Source organism: Manacus candei, unplaced genomic scaffold (genome assembly GCF_025592945.1).
Source record: "Manacus candei isolate 608988 ecotype Guabito, Panama unplaced genomic scaffold, ASM2559294v1 h1tg000063l, whole genome shotgun sequence".
Classification (NCBI taxonomy): Eukaryota; Metazoa; Chordata; class Aves; order Passeriformes; family Pipridae; genus Manacus; species Manacus candei.
Window position 1 is genome coordinate 823,184 of NW_026138111.1, and position 22,859 is coordinate 846,042.

General features: G+C 41.4%; 1 protein-coding gene across 2 annotated transcripts in view; it reads right to left on the minus strand.

Moving 5' to 3' along the window:
• The window catches only part of LOC127478845 (protein PHTF2), a 126,830-nt gene extending 104,890 nt beyond the window's left edge, over positions 1-21,940 (minus strand). For both annotated transcript variants that reach the window (XM_051805058.1, XM_051805052.1), the window contains exons 1-2: positions 21,311-21,940; positions 10,261-10,374 (exon numbers count right to left, since the gene is read on the minus strand). In XM_051805058.1, the coding sequence (XP_051661018.1) occupies positions 10,261-10,374; positions 21,311-21,911 (715 nt within the window). In that variant the 5' untranslated portion in view covers positions 21,912-21,940. The remainder of the gene's footprint in view (positions 1-10,260; positions 10,375-21,310) is intronic.
• Positions 21,941-22,859: the final 919 nt, after the last annotated feature.

Genomic DNA, 22,859 nt, shown 5'->3' on the forward strand with positions numbered 1-22,859 from the left:
GTGAAGAACATTTATCAGTCTCTGTGTTTGTTTTCACACCATCTCTGTGAAAGCTTCAGAAAGGAAAAAAGCTCTCAACCACAGGATAAAAATAATTCTTTTTCTGGTATCCAACAGTCTTCTTTCCAGCTTGATAAGAAATTTTCTGTTCAGTTTTAAATAAATAGATTTTTATACAGTCTGTTTTTACTTTTGAACTCAAGATAAAAGGGTTATGCCATTTACATATATATCAAGTATTACAATTCATCAGTACACACTTTCCCGAATTATGCTACGTTGCAAAACTGGGGCACACAATTTGGAATCAAATAAATATTTGCTAACAGCCTCTCATCTCTGAACAAAACTCTCTTCCACAGAATTTTTTGGACCTCTATATATAAAAAGGATAGAACTGAGAACATTTTTAATTCTGAAACACTTGGAAACCAAAACAGCAACAATCACTGAAAGAACAGCAGGCTGTACAGCAAAAAAACACCAGAAGATCTATGATGGAAAGTAGCAGGAACCCCTGAAATGCCACTTGCAACTGGAAAGAAAGAGAAAAATGGTGTTTATCCCTGTGAGACAAAACATGAATCAGGAGTCTGAGCTACTGATGGCACTGAAGAGAAAAAAAGCCTTAAAACACAGAAGTCAGAACATAAAAAGGATTCCAAATGGGATTTTTCCAAAACATTTCCAGAATTAAAGACTTTCAAAAAAACCTACCTACCAACAAGAGCAAAACTTAGTTCTCTAAACTAATTCAAGCAGGAATTAAAAGGTAACATGACTTCAAAAACTGATTAGTTGTTTCCAAGCTTTTTTTGAATTCACACAGGCTTTTGCTACTGCACACACAAGACAGATTCTGTCAAGAACTCTACTTCATTTCCACACTGGCAGCACATTACGTACTTACAGAAAATTATTCTTAGACATTTCATACACTGTATTTCAAAGAGAAAATATTTATATTATAAAATTAAATTGAATACTGAAAGACTGAAAAAATGTGAAATGTGTAATTATTTGCTCAGCCTTCAAATGTGGAGACATGACACAGCTGAGCAATGTATGAGCTTGCTGCCACGGATGAGTCCAGCCCCCTACTCTCCTCTGCCACTGCTCCTGGCACACACTCCTGCACCATTCCTGCTACTGCCTGATGCTCATCTGATTGCACAGTAACTCAGTGGCTCAGCAGAAAACTATTCACTTTGCTGCTCTAGATCAGAGAACAGAACTGGTTCACAGCGCTGTCTGACAGGAACTAAAGCATGGAGACCATTGAGAGCAGGCACTGGGGGGTACTAAAGCCCACTCCTCATCAGTGGCAGAAAACACTTGATCTGCTCCCCACACCTTCATCTATCCACCTCCAGCACTGAACAAGGCTGAATTTTTAAGGGGGGGAAGGAAGTCCCACCACCTCACACAACAGTACATATAGGAGACAGGATGCATTTCCTAACAAACCTTAACAGAAAGCTCCCTAACCCCAAAGCTTGAACTCTTGGATTCAACATAGAGGTTACACAATTTATCTTTTAAAGGTAACATTTTAGTTTATTTAACTGTAATATGGATCAGGCTACAATTTCTGCCCTCTGTCCTTTCTTACAGTGAGTGTGGGTGGTGCTGTACAGTGCTCACTCTCCATCCTGCTTTGACATCCACATACCCTCAATTTTAGAATATTTATGTTCAAATATATCCGCATACAGACAGTTCTCCTGAAGAATACAAACACAAAATGGAAAACTGATTTCTAGAAGTAAGCAGAATTTTTTAGCATAGCTTGAATAAACTGTGACAGAATGAGAAGGAAGCACATTTCTAGCCTAAGGCTTCTGCTCTACTGAATTTCAAAGATCCACTCTGAAGTAGGTATTTAAAGCTGCTCAGAAGTTGCAAATACTGTAACTTTGCTGTAATACAGCAAAAGGAGTTAGTTTGCTGAAATGCTGGGATTGCTATCAGCAATGCCAAATAAATACTTTCATCTTATTCTTCTTCTGCATTAGCTGTAGAGAGGAGCAGAAACCCACTCATCCAGTCACTCCTCTGCTGCATATATCAAAATACTTTAAAGTAAAATGTGCCGCTGCTTCCAAAACCAATAATGCTGCTTTGACACTTGGCTAATGGACACCAAAAAAGAACAGCTGCTTTCCACATCTCCCTAGGGCAGCAATCGAGTTGCCTCAGAGCAGACATACAGAATTCTGTGAAAACATTAAGTAAGCAATCCAAAAGGCTAAATAAAGATCCCAACACAAGACTGAGATATCCAAGCCAGCTTAGTTTTAAGCAAGATTTGGCAGCAGCAGTTCAGTGCTCGATGCAAGCGGATTTCACCTCTCAAGTACTTACTGCTGAGGCACTCACAACCCAAAACTTTCAAGATAGGTGTTTCAGAGATCCTTCACCAGCAATCACAATAAAGGTGTGTACATACATACATATCCATTCAACTGCTAGAATCTAACTGCAGCCAAGACAGCACCCACTCTGAAGTGCACAGCATCTTTGTCCCTGTGTCCTGAGATGCATTTAGACACACACAGCTACTGAACCAGCTATAAGCATAAAACCTTTTTACACTGCATGGTTTGAAAACTCAAGACAGAAGTTAACAATTTTCACTTGAATTAAAAAACAAGTTAGTTAAGGTGAGTCAGAGAACTGCTGTAGGACCCCAAGAATGAGAAATAACAGAGACAGGGGGTGAGTAGAAAAACTCTCAGCACCCATAGACTTTTACAGAAGCTTTCCTCTTGACCTGAAGTTAAAAAGCAGACTGAGTTCACACTTAACTGGACTGGGAAAAAAAAAAAAAAAAAAGAACAGTAAAATTTTAATTCTCCTTCTGCTCTTATTTGGCTAATCATGTCTGCATGAGGATGGAGTTATAAAACTTGCAGCACATTATTAAGGAAGTTAGAAGAATGGAAATGTATGTTCATTCTGTTGAGGCATGCACAAACTCAGCAGTATAAGAACAACCTCTAAACAAACTTTTAACCATCATCTAGGCAAGTCATGCCTTACTCCTACCATACATGCATCTACAGGAAAGGCAGAACTTTCAGGGTAACTCAGTACATTTCATTTCTTGTGGTGACACAATATCCCTGTCAGACACAGCATAGGACTGAGATTCAGAACTATTCAAATTTTATATAAATCAGTCAATGCTTTGTTATTACTTGATGACCCATGCTTGTATTTTAAATTAATGTTAGACAGCCTGAACTCTGGTTAACTACAGACACTTTACAAGAGTAAGTTTTTACACCTAGAAAAGTTAGACATTACCTGAAGTTTACTTTATGTTGTGTTTTGTCCATTAGAACATTTGACATGAAATTTTACATGAGCAGAAGCCATAAAGTAAAATACTTCATTCAGTTGCTTCAACCAGAGCAGCATTTCTCAACTTTGAGGTCACAGCCACCAAAATTATTAAGGAGGGACTTTTGACATTTCAAAACAAAACCCAAAAATTAATAACTAAATTATTCATTAACCACAGTTTTCTAGTTGACAACTAGTAGCAGGAAGACACAAACATTTTTAATAGCAGTCAGTAATTAAAGACAGTTTTGATTTCTGCACTTGAGGAAAGCCCAGTCACCAAAATTTAAGAGAGCTGAGGAGCACTTGGTGAGGAGTAGAAAGATGAAAGAACATCAACCCAGAGAAGCCTAAACAGGGACCACATTTCCTAGATTTTTTCAACTGAACAGAAGGACTGGCACACAGCAGCTTCCTCCTCACTCTATGGCACATGAACAGACACAGCAGTGCCAACCAGCTGCCTGTACACCCCTGGCTCTGCAAGGCCCTGGCTGTTCTGCCATCAGCTACAGCACACGGCTCCAGTCTTGGGCTTGGTCCTGTACCAACCACCTCCCACTGCAGCCCTCTCCAGCAAGGGACAAGTGAGAATAACCTCCAATTAATGATCTTCACTTTCTTCCCATAGTCCCACACAGCCAGAGACACGACTCTCACTGCAATTCACTCTAAAGCTACTGATATAGTGCCTCAGCTCTGCTACAGCTCTTCAGGCTGAGTCTTTAAATAGCCAACACAAAAATCCCAGTTCAAACCACAGAAGTGTCCCCCTGGATCTTCCAGGGAGTTTAAAGTTCATAACCACAAACACTAAAAAAATTGAACAGGACCAGCCAAGATGCCGTTCATGAACCAGTAAATAAATAAAATATGCAGACACAGAGAATATAAGCGTTCTTGAAGCCACTGTCACTTAGGGTGGCCAAAAAAAAAAAAAAAGAAAAAAATTCTAAACAAAAAAATAAAAATCTACCCAGCACTAGAAAAAAACATGAGCAGCATTTTAGATATTAAAAAACCCTCACGTTTGTCCCAGATAACAAAATTAGAAAACTGTCAGTTAACTAACGTATCACGTTATATATTTATTTTTAAATCTCTTTCAATAAATATGATTCTATGTAATAATTTGGTGAGTTAATGAAAAACATATTAAAAATAGCTCAAAATTATTAGAAAACTGACTTCCTAATTGACTTAAAATGGGCACATGGGATTCTAAACAGACATGAAATGCACAGTCACTCCACAAATAAGGGGAATGAGCAAGATCAGCTGCTGACACGTTGCAAAGCTAATAGGCCATGTGTTGAAAACAAACAATTTCAAGATGCCTCAGTACAGAGCCCAGGAAACAAACCCAACAGCAGGAGCAACTGAGAACTGACAGCTATCTTGTTCTATTTACAGGCTTGAAAGCTTGACTATTAAACATCAGAAAAGTCAAGCCTAAAATACATCAAATAATCCTATTTCATGTTGTCTCCTGGAAGTTGAATAGTCACAACCACCTTGCGAGCAGCTATCTAAGATTTTCAGAAAGTGACACTTATGGGCATACAAACACAACATGTGATAAAAGTTGCTACAAAGATATGCATCAACTTCTACCATGTTCAGCTCCTTAATATAACCATCCCTTGCCTACCAGAGCCATACAGGAAGATCCCAACATGCTTCTTCCTACATCCTTTCCAACAACTGCACCAATGAACTTCAATGACATGTTGTAAAATAAGCAGAGATTTATAAAGCGACGAATAAAAAAATACAAACGTCTAAAATATTTCCAGTTAGTTTTTCTACAACAAACAGACTGAAAATATGAAGTCTGCAAACAAACCTCTGGAGTCTGGTCATCTGAGTTACCACACTAAACATATATATAAAATTATAATTTAACTATTTTATGTACCTTATAGAAGTATATCAAAAAGCAGCAATCTGTTCTTCCTTCCATACATCTAAATATCTGTTCTCCAAATAAGGGAACAACCCAAATAAAAACCATTAACAGAAATCCCAGCTACACTAAAAGCAAGCACAGAAAACTTTGTGGAGAGGAAAGGTCCAACAGAAGATTTCTGTTCAAAATTAAAAGTCTGCATATGAGAAGAAAAATCTAAGAGGAATCAATGCAGGACAAAGTTTTTGTGCAGTTCCACACTCCTGGATGTTAAAATACAGCATGAGGTGAAAAAGTGCTGATTTAATCACCTTGTTTCAATGAAGCCTTTCACTTCAACACGCACACACTCCTCTACCAGCACTTTTCACTCTGCTATGGAAGAACTTTAAAGACAGCAGAGAAGCACACACAGAAGCAGACCTCTTTTCTGAACTGACCATCACAGTATTTTAATTCATCGGTGGCATCAAAATTAGAACTGAAACCCACTTCCCATAAACAATACAATCAGAAGGTAAAACAAAAATATTTTGTGTGCACGCAGCCTAACAACTGACTTAGATATTTACTAGCAATAACCCAGAGGTACAAAGACTGTTCTCGAAGGAAGAACTCGTATAAATGTGACAGCACTGAAATTCTCACAGAAGTCTTATCTTTGAAACACAATAATTCAAAAACCACAATTATTTCCATAAAAAGACATTCCAAATAATACACGTGCATATGCTAAACAGACGATCATAATTTGTAACCACAGCCTTCAGATCTCATTTTAAAAAAATCACATAAAAAAATCAGAGATTTTGCAAGCAGTTGTAGAAAAAGGCTTTCACTTTTCATTGATGTACCAGAAGCCTTTGCTTCAAGTCCCAGACCCCCACCTCCAGCAAGACACACTTCAAAGCTTTACAGCACAGCTCTCCCTCCAGCTGCCACCTGCTCCATCACATTCAACATCTGTGTTTTACCCCAAACTCATATATTTTATTGGTAAAAGTTAGTAACTTGGAGCATAAGGACTGTAAAGCAAACTCAGTATTACAGGCAAATCAGTGCGATGGGTTGTGTGCCCTACACTCCTACTTCAGTCTTACCCATTCCCTCAGTGTCCCATCAACTAAAGTGCAAATAAATCCTTCAACATTCTCCCTAAAGATACACACAGACAAAATACAGTGGATGGGAAAAAGCATGCAGTATGACTCAGGTCTCGTGTTCAATATACCAATTTTATAATTACTTCTGTGCAAAACCCATCTATAAAAAATTTAAAAGGTTCATAAGAATGTGCAATTAAATGTAATTTCTTCCAGAATAATAATAAAAGAAAGCTTTATAAAACAATTTGTACTTACATATATTTATACCAGCAAAATAAAATATTCATTTTCAGTTCTTTCCTGCATTTTGGCATTCAATAACCCAAGGCATTTAACCTTGCAGAAACACTAAGAATTTCTCCTACTGCATTTTTAGCTATTGCTGTGCTCTGATATAAATAATGTGAAAAACAAGACTGACTGTTTTTTTCTTAAAGAAAAAACACAAATGGGACTGTTTACAAATAAACCTATTAATCATCTTCCATTTTGCAGGACCTCCAGTAACTTTCAGTCACATCAAATTTTTTGTATGAAACTCTCCATTTCTAGAAGGTAACTGTTTACTATGCAAATTTTTTTTAAGTAAGTTTAATTCACTTATAGTTTCTGAATTTTTAGCAATATGCATTGCCAAGAAGCTTTTTTTTTTTCAAAAACTGAGCTCTTCCACATAACAGACTGAGACATAGAGGCAATTAGATAGCTTTATTCTTCAGAGAATACATCTTCAAGTGCAAAAGGGTGACAAAAAACCTTTTCATTCTAGATTCATAACAAAAGCCATCAGCCTCTCTGAAAGTGCCTCATTTCCTTTAGCAGCCTCAGGAACTGCAAAAAAAAATACCCTCTTCAAGAACTGTCTGTCTCCAACACTGGCAAGTTTTATCACGGCTTTCAACAGAACGCCAACACAAGTTTAGGCAGATGAACAGCTTACACCCCTGAGCTTCCTCATACAAGTAACACTTCCACATTCAGCTTAAAGCACCAAAAATAAGGCTTATGCACCAATTCTCCCTCAAAAGGCATCAGTCCCTCGCTACTGACTTCTTCTATAACTAGTCACTTTTCACCTTGGCCAGCTACTTTAGCTGTCTGAAGTCTCACAGACTGTTACCTCCAGCCCCTCAAAGAAAGTCAGTCACAAACAGATGGTCAGAGCAACATTTTACAACAAGATATAGATCTAATAACTAGGAAAAGGAAATAAAATACCTTTAGGCACTGTAGTGCCAGTCTCTAGACATACACAAACAAAAAAAGAAAAACCAACCATAAAACCAAAACTGCAAAGCAAAGGGAAGCAGACTCATTCCAAAACTTTGTTCAAAGCCCACGCAGTGAATTCTGAGCTCAGAACAATAGGGCCTGGAGCCTTTGCTACACAGGAAGAAGACACCCTTAGATAGAGTTAATATTTGAGAAGGTCACAGAGACTGATACATACAAGAAGCTGCACCTCAAAGCACTTCTGCCTTTGCTGTCTCTTGCCCAGGATGTAAAACCAGATCAGCTAAACGACTCAGGAAATGTTATATGAATGTCACAGCACATACAAGCATGTCCAGTCAGATTTTGGAGGCCCACAGAAAACACTGACCTGCTGTTCTGAATGGGATACAAACCCAGTGGAGAGAATCTATCTGCTCTCCTGACACATCCCCTTCTTTTCCTGAAACAGGAGTCAATTTTACAGGATACTGAAAAACCAAACATAGCCTCTAAAAACACTTCCTTCCAACACCTTAAAGAAAACCTAAAACACACTTGACTGGCAACAGGTCAAGTCAAATAGAGTAAGGCATCTAATGCACTTCTACCAGCGTTCTCCATGAGAACAACCCATCCTGCTACTCGGCAGAGATGTTCTAACACAGTCCCTGGGCATATAAATTTTTACATTACTTTGAAAGTAAAGCACCATTTTTGGCTCAACAGCCCCACTAGGCATCATTTATTAGATCTGTGTAAGAAGACTTCCTGTCTTTGCAGCTTCCACCTGATCTGCTGAACGGCAACAGAAACAGGACCCAGTGTAAAAAAGGCTGTGACTCAAACAAAGCCTGAAGAACCTCACTGTTGAGAGAGTTAAGCTTTGCTCAGTATCTCCAGTATCTCAACCACCAACTTCCTTCCACGCTCAGCAAAGACAAGTCACACCTGTCCCTCTCACAGGAAGTCATCAGTTTACACTCCTGTGTTCAAGGCAATACCTTTAGATCTGATCAAAGCAGGTTTGAAGCTGTCATAGCTAATACAGTTAACTTGTGTGCAGAGTATCATATGTGATGCAGTAATTACCAGGTGCTGTGCCTCTGACATCATAGGAATATTTTGAAGATCAAGTTTTGATTTGAGGGTTTCAGTTTCTGGTTTCTAAATTAAATCCTACAGCAGACAAGGTAACAGAAAAACATATCAGGAATTTGTTCCTAACTTCAAAAGCAGAATCTGAAAATAACATATTAAAAAAAAAAATTGGTCAACTCAAATAAGCAACACCCTCACAAAAAATCTAATGTAGCATGACCTAAGTGAAGACTAAGGTAGTTCAAGAACTGGCTTCACTGCTGTGCTCAAAGGGTTGTGAGCAGCATTACATTTCCAGCAGCATTACATTTCCAGTTGGAAAACAGTCCCTACTGGATTAATCCAGACCTTGATATCTTGTGCCAGTACTGTTCAGCATCTTCATTAATTGTGTCATGGGACAGAGCACACCCTCAGCAAGTTGCAGGTGACACAAAACTGGAAGGAGGGTTTGACACACCACAGGGTTGTGCTGCCTGTGAGAAGGACCTTGAGACAGTGTAGAAATGAGCCAACCTGGGGCACTCATGAAGTCGACAGAGGGATGGGCAAAGCCCTGCACCTGAGAGGAATAACCTCATGAACCAGCATAGGCTGATAACCTTCTTCATGAGGTGTTTATACACACTGAGGAGATCCCCCTGGAGCCTCTTCTCCAGCCTTCTAGTCCCAGCTGTCTCTCCTTATAGCAAAGATCATACAACAGACTCATAGAATAGTTTCTGTAGGAATAGACCATTGAAGGCCATCCAGTCCAACCCCCCTGCAATGAGCAGGGACATCTTCAATTAGATCCAGTTATTCAAAGCCCCATCCAATCTGACCTTGAATATTTCTAAGGATGGGACATCTACCACCCCTCTGGGCAACCTGTTCCAGTCTCTCACCACCATCATCATAAAAAAATCTTCCTTATATCTAGACTGAATCTAATTGTCCAGAGAGACTGTGTTGCCTCCACCCTTGGAGACAGTCTGATAGTCCTGGGCAACCTGCTCTAATTGACCCTACTTGGAGCAGTGTCAGACTAGGCCCCTTCCAGCCTCAACTACTGTACAATTCTAACAATCAGTGGACGCACAAGTCATGTGAAAACATTTTCTTAACGACATTCCTTTACAGAAAACAAAGTTGAAGAAATTAGCCAAAATTAAGGCTGCATGTTGCATGTAACATTTTAGTATTTGACAAAGTTTCTGAATTACAACTCCTTAGTTACTCAGTTTTGTAGACATAAAATGTAACACATTTTTCTTCTCCACAATAAATAAAATGATACCTTGTTCAATAACTGCAGAGAAGATGCAGGTTATCACCAATATTATTCCTTGAAGTACTGGTCTTTCCTAATACTACTAATGTATATGCAACACCATGGTGACAGTTTTATCTTTAATCTCCAGCACCTAATACATTTGACAAAAAAAGTAACATCTACAGTTAGGTTTTAACTTGCAACCCTCATACCAACTAACTAGAGAAAATGGCATAAGCTAAATGAAAAACACAGTATTGAAACCCAGTATCTAAACACAAATATTTTAAAAACTTAGAATGAAAAAACACTACATTGTTTGAACATACCTTTCTGCAATAATTTGATCTCTCCGTTTTCTTTCTTGATTTCATTCATTATTTTATGCTTCTTCTTCTCTTTTTGCTTCTTTTCCCTTTCTTTAACTTTGTCTTTGATTTGAGCTGAAATGTAAATATTTCACAATTAAGTAGGAACAGTAAATTAATTGTCACATACATGTTTCACATTACTCTTATGTAAGCTCTATTAAGAGGATAAAAGGAGGAGTTACAAGAAAATCCCAGTACTTATAATATGAAAAGCTAATATTTATCTGTTGTATAATCCAACATAAGCTTCTTTAACTCAGACAAGTTTTGTTTCTGTTATGTTAGAACTGTACACAACAACCCAGCAAATTAACTGTAAACAAGTTAAAAATTTTTGCTTACTGCTATACCTTCTGCTCTCATTTTGCATCTGAAGTCAGCTCATTCCTTGAAATTCAAATTACATGCATTTCATAAGAATTGAGGGGAAAAAAATACTATAATTTGCATTTTCCTGGGTGCACATCTACACTGGAAACCTCGTAACTATCTACACATACTCTGAACTTAAAGGCTTTTGCAAGTATCTTGGAATGAGACGTCATTTGTCAGCTAAAAATGTTTTACATTATGTTCACAGGCTGCACTAATGCAGTGACATGTAATTAATCAAAACACATGAAATGTGCTGTATTTGCACAGTCAGTGTAATTCTCTTGTGCTTCCCCTGCTTACCTACAATCAGCAACAGCTCACCTGAGTAGTCTCATTATTCATTTACTTTCTTGTCAAGTCACTCCATGTTTTTAAATCCCTGACACACAAAAGCAGAGCCTTTAGGCATGCTCTCTGCATGTAATATACCAGACCCGTAGGAATTCATCATTTCGAAAGTAATCTTTTCAAGCCGAGTTTAGATTCACTTATGAGGCCAAGTATTTAGAGAAGTCAGATTTTACTAGGCTTATATGCACTGCAGCCAGCACTTCATGCCTCCTGTCTTGGCCTGAAGCCAGTACCTGCTCCAAGAGTATACTGAGCTTTTTAACCTCCGCAGGGAAAGAGGAAATCTGATTTCAAGCTTCTACATAATGTTATGCTTCAGAACACTTTCTCAGTAATATAGCTGAGGCAATCCTGATGTTTTATTCATGGTACTTGCATTATAAACCCCAAGTGGAAGCAAAGAGAAATCCAATTACTCTTCCTTAAGCATCAATATAAAATAGAAGCAGCAGGTATCTTCACTACTAACATATCAGAAATATTCCTCAGTTCCAGAAGGCTGTACAGAGTGGCCCCCAACCAAACTACTCATGAAACATGTTAATAAAGGTGCAAGGAGTTGACAGTAATGCACATAAATGAATGCTTTAACAATGACTACACAGCATTCATACCTTTCCTTTTAGGAGTCTTGTAGTAAGGATACAGAAGTCAAACCCTCGCAGTTGTCAGGGTGAAGGGAAGAATGTATTTAAGGGAGAGTCTAAGAAAGTAAATAAAACCCATAAGAGATGGCAGTTGAGACATGCCTGTTGTCTACCCACAGATCAAGATAAGCATCCTGAAGAGAAGAGAAACTATGCTGGCACAAAAATAAGGAATCAGGTAGCTGTGCTTAAAGCTGTCTGAATATCTTTGTTCTAAGTGACTGAAACAGTCAAGGCCAAGAAAAACCTTCTAACAGCTCAGTGAGAAGGGATGGATGACAAAGCAGATTTGTGTATAGCAGACCACGGAAACTAAACAAGTTTTCCTAAGCAACACAAACCTTTCTAGGAATAGGTTAAGCAGGCATAGACCTTCCTCTCCAGCTTGTCTCTACCCAAAAAGGAATCCCTAAGTTGTAAATCCCCTGCAACTCAAGAGAATGAAGTCAGAGATAAATTGTACAACAGGAGTTTAAGTAACACTCTGAAAGCAGACACTCAGCAAGTAAGCAGTAACACCAGGCTTGACTTATAACCTGCGCTGAATGCTTGACTCATCCAGGATTACAATTATCATGGGAAGACCTAGATTTTATCTCCACATTTTGGTATGGTTAAGAGGCACACTTGACTTTTGCTATCATTTACAAACGAAAGAAAGACTGAAGAGCATATACAAATGCTGAGCCTTGCTGAGAGAGGACAAAAGACTGAAAGAATCCTTTACTGCCAGCTCATGAATAGCATCACAGGCCAATGAATCTTCCGGCTTTGTCAGAAGCAAAACATAAGGACTGAGAACAAGCCAAAACCTTTTCAAGAGCCTCTAGTTTATTTTCACATCTAGAAAGCAATTAGCAGAGTCAATGGCGAAACCTTCCAGACAAGAGAAACAATGGAAGCATCCTGTGACCTCCTCTAGCAACAGCCACAATCATATCACACCTAAAGCCATTGCAAATGTAAATGAAGTTGAGGAAGGTTTGAAGTAGAGTTTACTTAACTGTTTCCCTTCTAGAAATTACAGTACTGTAACAAAACCAGTCAACAGTCTGAGGCAAGTAAAGAACAGCTGAGAATCCCAATTTAAATGTACAAATTTTCAGATTTCCTCTCTCAAAGCTCACAGAACAGATTAGCGATAGTAGTTCTTAAAAAAAAAAAAAAACATAAATATTGAAATAAAGAAAAAATTTCATACACAAAAAAAAAATCTGTGTCAAAATCAGTAATTCCATGGATTAACACTTGAGCTTAATTCTCAGGCCAAATGTCTTCAGTTTACACAAGTATTAATATGTATTTTCTAATCTGCCTTGCAGAACTCAAACACGACTCTCAAAATTCTGCAGATTATTCTCCTCGGGGATAGATATTCCATTTCAGAGCATCCTTGGAATGCAGGGATAAAAATCAACCAAATTATTTCATTATTTCATTAACACAAGATCTACTGCAGCTCTACAAGCTCTCTATGCCCACTCTACAAAGTCAATAAATTTAGAAGCATCCAACAGTCATTATAGTCAACAAACATGATGGTAACATGCCTACAGCACAGACACCTTATAAGGAAGGGCAAGTGCAATTCTCCAAGCACAGTCTCCAAAACTGCAGCCATCACACAATGCTGCCCAATAAAGCCAATGCAGCTCAATACAGGCCTAGAACTCTGAGACTTTCCAAAATGCCACAGACCAGTATCTCACTGAGTATCTTCACTAAGGCAAGGTAACAATTCCCTTCAGCCACACATAATTTCAGGCCAAATCTCACTTTTTCAACCAAGAAACATGAAAATTCTTCACAAAAATCCTGCTTTAAAATGAGTATTCCAACATTAAGCAATGTACAACCTACATGTCAGGGAATAAACAACCAACAAGTGAAGTTGGCAAGGGAAAACAAGAAAAACTTGTTCCATTGAAGTTATGAAAACCTGGAATGCTCTTGTACAGCTTTTTTGACGTTTACCAGTAGGAGCTACAACTGGTCTCCATTTCATTTGCAGGGCAACAGGATCACAAAGTAGTAAAAAGTGACAGATGTTTATGCTAAGCTTTCCATGTACACACAATATTCTGCAGTCAGCCTTCACCAATACTACTCCTAACAAATAAAAAATAAAAAAAGCTTCTTGAGCTGGTGAGGGAACAGGATGAAATGAGTCCTCAGGGAAATCATGTATCCCAAATACACAGACTTCCTATGCCTTTACATACCTCTAAAGACACTAAAACTAAAAGCCAACAGCTTGAAATAATCTGTACCCCAGGGAAAAAAGGAAAGAAATCTGTATCTTCATGAATTTTTGCCCCTATCAAAACACACTTTTACTTTGTATAATTTTGACAGAGAGTTACACTGCTCAGGAAATAACTGGTAACAGACTAAACAGAATTTGTAAATAGCCCTTACCAGGGTTAAAAAAAAAAAAAAAGAGAGAAATTCCAAGTACAGTAGGAATCAGCTATGCAAGGCCAGTAAGAGCTGGGCTCAATCCTTAGTTTTCAAGCTCTACTGCCTGGCTGGAGGGAGAAGTCTTTATTACTACAGAAGTATTTATAATTCTTCTGGCAAATTGACCCTGGCTGGACACCAGGTGCCCACCAAAGCCCCGCTGTGACCTCCCTCCTCAGCTGGACATAGGAGAGAAAATATAACAAAAGGCTCATGGGTCGAGTTAAGGGCAGAGAGATCATACATAATACCAGTTATCATCATGGGCAAAACAGACTCAACTTGGGAGAAAAAATTAATTTATTAGCAATCAAAAGTAGAGTGGGGTAATGAGAAATAAAAATTAAATGTAAAAACCACCTTCTCCCCCACCCCTCTCTTCTTTCCAGGCTTAACTTCATTCCCAGTTTTCTCTAATTCTTCTCCCACAATGACACAAGGGGACAGGGGATGGGGGTTGTGGTCAGTTCTTCACACATTGCCTCTGTTGCTCCTTTCTTCTCCTCTCACTCTACCTCTGCTCCACTGTGGGGTCCCTCCAACAAGAGACAGTACTACACAAACTTCTCCAATGTGAGTCCTTCGCAAGGGCTACAGTTCTTCACAAACTGCCTCAGTGATTAAGAGATTTCCAGATGCCTCATTCAAGTTCACAATATGAGTGTCACCACAAAGTCCATGTTCTTTGTTTTTGATGTCACAGAAACAGTACACCCACCCATGAAAGAAATGCAGCAACAGTAGTATATTAAAATAAAAAGAGTGCTACATACAGATAGGAAGAGTTCTATTATGAAGAAGTGTTCTGCCTCATCTCCTAAAATGGCATCCGAAAAATGCTTTCGCTTTGCAATGACTCCACACAATTAACTGAATTAATTAAGAATTATATACATACTTCCTTCTCAAATCCAAAAGCTTTTATTTTTTCTGGATGTTGGGCTAAGTAAAAGAAATTGATGTATTCTGTATTTATACGTTAAGCAGCCATTTACAGCTAAAGGCTATAGTCAAAGTCCTCTGTTTTCTAACTCCAGAGATGCCTTTTCGTAATGACTGCAGTGATTTCCTGCAGTAGTAAATAAAGGAATCCAAATTCACAGAACACACCAATCTGACTTCAGATATTTAATCAGATCTTTGCCTCTATGGCAAGCTTTCTACAGACAAAAAGGTAAACCCAGTACATGCTCTGTAGTGGATGGATTACATGCAACGTGGTCACTGTCAGATTGGAAAATTCACACCTTGAAGCCGATGCAGGAGCTCAAGCAAGTCCATTTCAGCACTGAAAGAGGTGAGATGTTCAACCCTGTCAGATGCCAAAAGCTGCAGCTGCTTTGCATCAGTTTTCCAGATGGTAATCCACATTAGTAGTCAGTCATAGATTATGTTCAAAGTATTCTGCCTCTCTCCTCTGTTTGATTTAAGGGCTGTCACTGCATATGAGGCAAAATATTTACAGACTACTGCTAAGGGACATCATCAATATGGATAACACCAACAGCAGTGTAACTGAAAGGAAAGGGGGATAAGAAGGGGAGTACAAGAACATCAGTCACCATTCCTTCCATCAGCACTCTGTCCTCACTTTAAACAAACACCCATAGAAATAAAACCTCAAGAAGCCATGCTTAACTGGTTATGCAGATACATGAAGCACATTTAACACCACTATGTTAACAGCTTTGACACCTGCACTTTTATTAGGTCCTACAAGGTACACTGCAGAGCAGGTTTCCTGACTTAATGAACATGAAAAAACCCGTATTTCCAAGACCAAAAAAAAAAAACCACCCCCAAAAATGATAACTTTCATGTTCCAATAACGAGGAATATCTGGCTGACACCTCTTACAGTAATTTAGGTTTAAAATCCAAGATAAGACTAAAGAAATATTCTTATCAGGCGAGAACATTTCCCCAAGCTCTTCAGTGCATGGAAAGGAAGTCAGACCCCTTTCTGAGTGAAAATACTTCCAAGAAACTGAATTCCAATCTTTACAGTTCCCAGTTCCTCCAAGCTTCACGCTTCTAAGGAGACTTTCGACATGCGGAACTGAACGAGCCAAGTTTAAGCTCCAGCACTGGGGAGTTGCATCAGAAATCAGTAACAGAGAACGTGACAGCTGCAAACAAGGCCTTCACAAGAGGTTTCAGATCAGATGGTTCAGCCTCCTGATCCTGTGTCAACTAAGAAAAATTATTTCATATTCTAAAATCAGAGCAAGCTTCTGCTGTGGAAATTACACATAAAGCTGGATTCTGGGGTAGAGGAGGGACTTTGTTCTCCAGCTTAGAAGGTGAAAGATTTTGTTCTGCCTAGCAAAGCTTCCGGTTATCTCACTGAAAAAGGGTCAGGGTCCCTCAGGAGAAAGATACACTGCTCCAAATTTATCTCAACAGCGGACACTTACAGTTAATGTCACTACCAGCTCTGAAAACTAAACTGCATATACATCTCAAACATCTAAAGAAATCTGAGAAGTCCCTCTTCCTGTTGAATACCACACTTAAAACCCTAAACACTTGCTAGATATTGCTGCTTACAGCGTGGTATCTAAATAGAAATATATCAAAGAATTCATAAGAGAGTGATCAAGAGGCCTCACAAGCATGAAAACAACTGGTGAATTTAAGGAGTTCAGCAGAGAGAAGAGGGAAGTGAATTAAGCCACATAGTACCAAAAAAAAAAAAAAAAGCAAAGGAAATGGAAGCTAACAGAAGGAGGAAACATTTAGCACAAGAAAAAAAGACAACAAAAGCAGCAAGATTCATGGCCACAGTACTAAAGAAGAGAAAAAGAAGAAGATCCAAAGCTTTCTCCAACCTACTTTAGTAACACAGACTATGAAATAAGCATTCCACTGGATGCAAACCAAATTTAACCAGACCGAAAAGTGCAACTTCTTAAAAGCCAAAAACCCAGAAGTGTCATGCAAGAGTTATTAGAAGAATCAGTGGGAAATGCTCACCTGAAATGTAATCTAATTTATCCTTCAAAGACAGCAGGAGAAAGAACTGGGAGAGGGGGGCAAAGAGAAAAACAAACTAATAGGAAAAACAAGAGTTACAGCACCATATTCAGCTTTCCTGCTCATGGGGGAATCCCCATCTGCACGTTAAAGATACCAGCCTCGTTTTGCAACTGCTTGTACACTGAGGTAATCAGCAAATGGATCACTGAAGAAAAAAAGGAATTCTGTACACAGAAAGGGCAAGAAAAGCAGAACTGATGGGTCATGCAACTGGATTACTACATCTTACAGCAAGCCTGCAGACCAAAACAAAAACTCTGGGCAGGTGTCCTCTGATGAAGTGGGGAGCGGCTGAGCTGAGCTTTGCACTGTTATGAAAACAATTTCAACTATGAACTGCTAGAGCAGACTATCAGTTAAATGACTAACTGAATCAGCATAGTCATAACCTGAAACAGCAATCACTTTTGTCAGATTCACACCATGTTTTAAAACAAAAATATTGCACAACTTCTAGTTCCACTATCAGAATGTACTTGACAAGTGAAATTTAAGCTTATTTTAAACAGCCTAAGCCTTGTATACAGAGGATAAATCGTACATCTTGCAAAAGGTTCTTTCAGGTTCTGTGCATGCTAGATCATCATCTCAGAAGGGTTCACTGAACTCCATTCATTTGATGGAATCACAAGTTGTAAGGCTTGGTTATGACTCTGCAACTCAAAGGTCTTTGCAATAAATTAAAAGACCAGAGAATTCTTTAAATGAAGACTTGTTCAAGGAAGAAAATATAACCATTTTGAAGAGCTTTAAACACATCATCCATCTTGGCTATTAGCAGGTTTAACATCTTCCTATCACTTAGGAAAGAAAGGTGCCTCAAAACTAGGCTCTTTTATCTAGCAATCATTGTTGCCAGCAAAGGACTAACATCAGCTCCTCTCATCAGCACTTTTGAATGCTAGGTGAAAAATCTTCTCACAATGTCCTCCTCAATATCCCTTATCATCATCACAGTAGATAAACTAGAATTAGGAAAATGCAATTGTTACTACTCCAAGTCTTATGATGATGATTTTGCAAGGCCAGATCTCTCACTCCACAGCACTGCACACCCTGATTCGCTGCATTACCTTGTCTACGCTACAGACCCAGCAACCTCATGAGACAAATGTTGCCATTTTTCCCCTGATCCCCCTAGCTCTGCTCCTCATTGTCTCTAATACTGAGATCTGTGCAGGCCTTCACCAAGGTAAAGCTTTTTCTCCTGGCATCTCAACTGCCCTATGGAGCAGAGCAGGCACACAGCACCCTCCTCCCCAGTCACAGGTACTGACACTCTTATCGGAGCAAAGCCAATTGTGAATTCCACTCCATCCCGTGTGCCCACCTGCAAGGCACCTCCCCTTTGGCTGCAAAGAGGAGGATGGATTTTTTCCACCTTCAAAGTCTCAAAACAACCACGGAACTCCTACTCGTTCCACCTGCTTATCTCTTGGTATTTCTGCCTCTACACCTCTAGTGTCTGCACTGGCACTGTCTCCTTTCCGACAGGTGCAACACTGATACTTGTATCAGTTCTGAAAGCTATGAGAGAAAAACAATCAATACTCTTAATTCCATGTTGCTGCACATTTTCCACTGCACCAAGACAAAAAAGGTTATTCAACTGCAGACTCCAGGAAGAACAGACTGCACTTGCCTGTGTTAGGTCAATTTTTAGAGTGCGTTTCAAGCTGCAGGGTGACAGCTTCTATGAACTCATCTCAGTACACCTTAAGGGGCATATTTTTTCCTACTCCCCCACCCCTCACATTTTCTGTGTGTGCAAACCTCTCAGCTACTTTAATTACACAAAATCCTCTAAACTCATCCTGAAGTTGTAACTGTAGGCTGATTAAAATTTTCCTTCTTCTTCCATCCTACCCTTTGCTAACCCTCCTTGCCTTTTCTACAGCACCAAAGTATAATATTTTTTGCCCCAAAACAAGATCAGAATCACCTTCCTCTTACACAGCTTTTGCTTTTCCTCCCTCTTTCACGTCAGTTTCTCAAATTCACTCATTATATGCTGCAACCACAGTCCCTATGGTATCTCCTTCCAGTCTATGCCACAGTTTCAGTACTCCTAAGCACAAGCCCTGCATATTTTACCCTCCCACCGTAATATGTCATTCCTAGTTTTCCTCTGTGCTTAGGATTCTACATGCCCGCCCCCCAGCCATTCTTTTCTCCCTCCATCACAACTGCATTTCTCCCTTCCTCTCCGAAAAGTAAATTATTCACAGGATTAACAGCACAAACCTGTTCTTTAATCTACAGTCAAATACTGAACCACCTTTAAAAGGCTGGCTGCTCTCAGCAGAAGACACAGTGGATCCTTCACTTCCTTACAGCCTTCTCTGCAAAAATATAGTCTAATGAACATAAAGTTCTTAATTTATATGAGAAATTATGCCACAAAATTTTAGGTATAGAAACTACTTCCTTTAAGCAGAAATCTGGAGACTCAGATGCCAAACACTTGCTGTGGAAAATTTATGTGTTGCATTAGGTAGGTTTTCACAAAATAAACGAGAGGTAAAAAGATCTGCTCTGAGCAATCAGCAAGTAAAAAGTGTCTGTCAGCATTTAAGTTCGAAGAAAATATCCTTTCCAGATACAAGGTGCAGAATCTCCTCTTTAAAGAAAAATCACAACAATTATTCAGTTGACACCATCAGTGTCAATTTCTTTTACCAATGTGAAAAAACACTTCATTATTATACATTGTTACATATTGTTATTGTAATATGGTTCCCAGAGACTTATTAACATGACTGTGTAACACTGGTAGGACACTGTGGCAATCTTATTGAATATGGTTATTAATTACACAGCTTTACTAGAAGGATATTGGGTCAGCTTCTTAGCAGCTATCCTTGAAGACAAGAAGGCTTCACCAACATAATTTCTGAGCATCATTTCTTAAGACTTTTTCCAAGTCACCTTTTAACAGGAACAAGGAAAAATGCACTAAAATGGAATACTTGAAAGCACTGAAATGAGATACTTAAAAACCACTTGTATACCACCAATTCAAATACTCTAAAAAAACCCAAAACCTAAAAGGTAAGTAAATCATACACCAAAATGCCCATGGAAATTAGTGGAAAATGCAGTAAGGCACCCAGACAATATAATCAATAGACAAAAAGGCATATTTGCTATTAATGAGATTTCTCTACATGCTTGTCTGATCCTACAAACACAGGCCACAATCAAAATAATCTAAGTCTACACAACAGCTACAATTTATCTTTCCTTTGAAAGAAAGGAAACTTGCTTAAACTAGGTAATGGAGCACACGTTTCAAATTCTTCATATTTCAATGTAAATGCAAAAGCATCAACATCTGGTTTAAGGTCACTGGAGACTGGGAAAGGACACACTGGAAATAAAAGCATGTATTCTTGCACTGTCTTCATATATTCATGCATTGTCTTTTACTTCCCAAGATTTATTGTTGATCACAGTCAGCAGGAATCCAAGCAAGAATCTGGCCCAACATCTTGTCCTACCTCATATGGCCATTTTTGTCCAGCACTACTAATGAACTAACCCAACACTCCTCCCCTTCTCCTGAAGGCCTCGAGCATTACTTGGAAGATGTGATCTTCAGGAAATAAAGTAAACCCGAAACAGCAACTAAATGAGAATTCAAAAGTCCAAGTATCTGAATTTTAAGAGCATGTTCTCTAGTACTCAACGACTTACCCTGTACAAATTAACAGACTAATAAACGAGATCATTCAGGGTTTAATTTTAAATGGGGGGGGAGGGGGGTTTGAAACGTGTTCTCCGTTTTTCCCTCAATTCAGTTTTGTTCGCAGATCTCTAATAAATTACTCGGCACCCTTATTTCCCTAATAGGTAAGAAAACCTAAGGCCTCTGGCAGCTTCTGGCTGACGCCATCGCTAATTCCACACCCCCTTTTTTTGACAGGATTGACGGCACTATGAGCCGCCGCTGCCTTCCCACGAACTTACACAACGCCGGCGGTGTGTGACCGGGTCCTGCACTGCCCGCAGCCCCCAGCCCGGCACCACAGCCCCCTCCTGCTCCCGCCGGGCACCTCCGCCGAGCCCCCCCGGCTCTTCCTGCCCCTTCCAGCGCTGCCTCCCCGCCCCGGGCCGCCCGCGCGGCCCCGCGCTCACCTTTCGGGAACAGCAGCTTCACCTCCCCGTTCTCCTCCCGGCTCAGGCCCCCGCCGCCATCTCCCGCCGCTGCCGCCACCACGGGCAGCGCCCCGTGCTTCCTCCTCTCCTTGTCCCGCTTTTCCTTGGGCCTCTTGGGCTTGGCGCTCCCGCCGCTCCCGCCGCCCCCCGGCTCTGCCGCCAGCGCCAGGCGGTGCCGGTGGTGGCGGTGCTGGTGCTGCGGGTGGGACGAGGAGGGGGAGGCGGACGGCGGCAGCAGCACCGCGGGCGGCAGCAGCTTCCGGGGCAGCGGGGCAGGGAAGGCGAAGCCCCCCGCGCCCGCCGAGGGGCCCGAGGGCAGCGCGGCGAAACCCCAGGGCGCGGGGCCGCCGTAGCTCGGCACGACCGCGGGCAGCGGCTGCTTGGCGCTCCCGCCGCCACTGCCGCCCCCTTCGCCGTTGACGCGCTTCGCGCCCTTCAGGCTCCGCTCCTCGGCTCCCTTCACCTTCTTGGCGGCCGGCTGGGACCCGCGGGAACCCTTCGCGTCCGGGGCCGCCCTGGCGCCGAGCGGCTCCTGCTCGGGGGGCGCCGCGCCACGACCGGGACTTGGCGACTCCGCCATCTTGGGCTCCGGCGTCTATTTACTCTCGGCTCGCCCCAACCGACAGCGCCGGGGGGGCGGGGCGGCTGCCCAGCCTCGACCAATGGGCAGGGGAGGCGCCGGAGTGACAGTGGGAATGACCAATCGCAGGGCGGAGAGGGGGGCGGGTCCTGAGGGGATTGGGGGCGGCGGGCTCGGCTGAGTGCGCAGGGAGCGCGAGGGGGGCTGACGGGGCGGGAGGGAGAGGGGTGAGGGGACGGGGACGCGGAGGGGACGGCAGGGCGGGGGGGAGGCGCTCCCGAGAAAGCCGTTTGTTTGGGAATAAGGAAGGTTTGAATTAATGCCCACCCCGGGCGTTTCGTTAATACCTCAGGTTTTGGGCTTCCCCTGCTGTGGGGACCGCTGACTAGGATGCCGGCAGCCCCCCGGGTTGCTCCTGAGAAAGGCACTTGTTTGGGATGTAAGGAAGGTTTGGACTAGCGGCGTTCCCGGCGGATGCATGGTAGCGCCCCGGGAGGCGGTGCAGCTGGTCCCCCGGGATGTCCCGGAGCCGGGAGGGTTGTTCCATCCAGCGCTGAGTCCCAGCGGCGTTCCTGGCTGAGCCCGAGCTGTCCGCGCTCTCCTGCATCCCCGGAGGAGGCAAATAAAGCCTGGAAGCCCTCGAGGGCCCGATGGGAGGAAGGCAGTTGCTGCCGAGGTCAGCGGCTGTGCGGGATGCCGTGGCCATCCCGCCGGGATAGGCGGGATGTATCACCGGCGGGGTCACCGGCCGCAGGGCCTCGGGAAAGGGATGGAGCTTATTGTCCCAAACTGGAGCCCCCGAGCCGTGCCTTTGGCACCCACAGCTGCCACAGCCGCGGTTCGGGTGCGGACCGAGATGCCCCCGAGTCCTCGTGTCAGTAGGAAGCGCCACGGAAATAAGCAGAAGGTTCCTGGAGCGCTGGCGTTGCCGGGCTCCTGCTCTGGTCA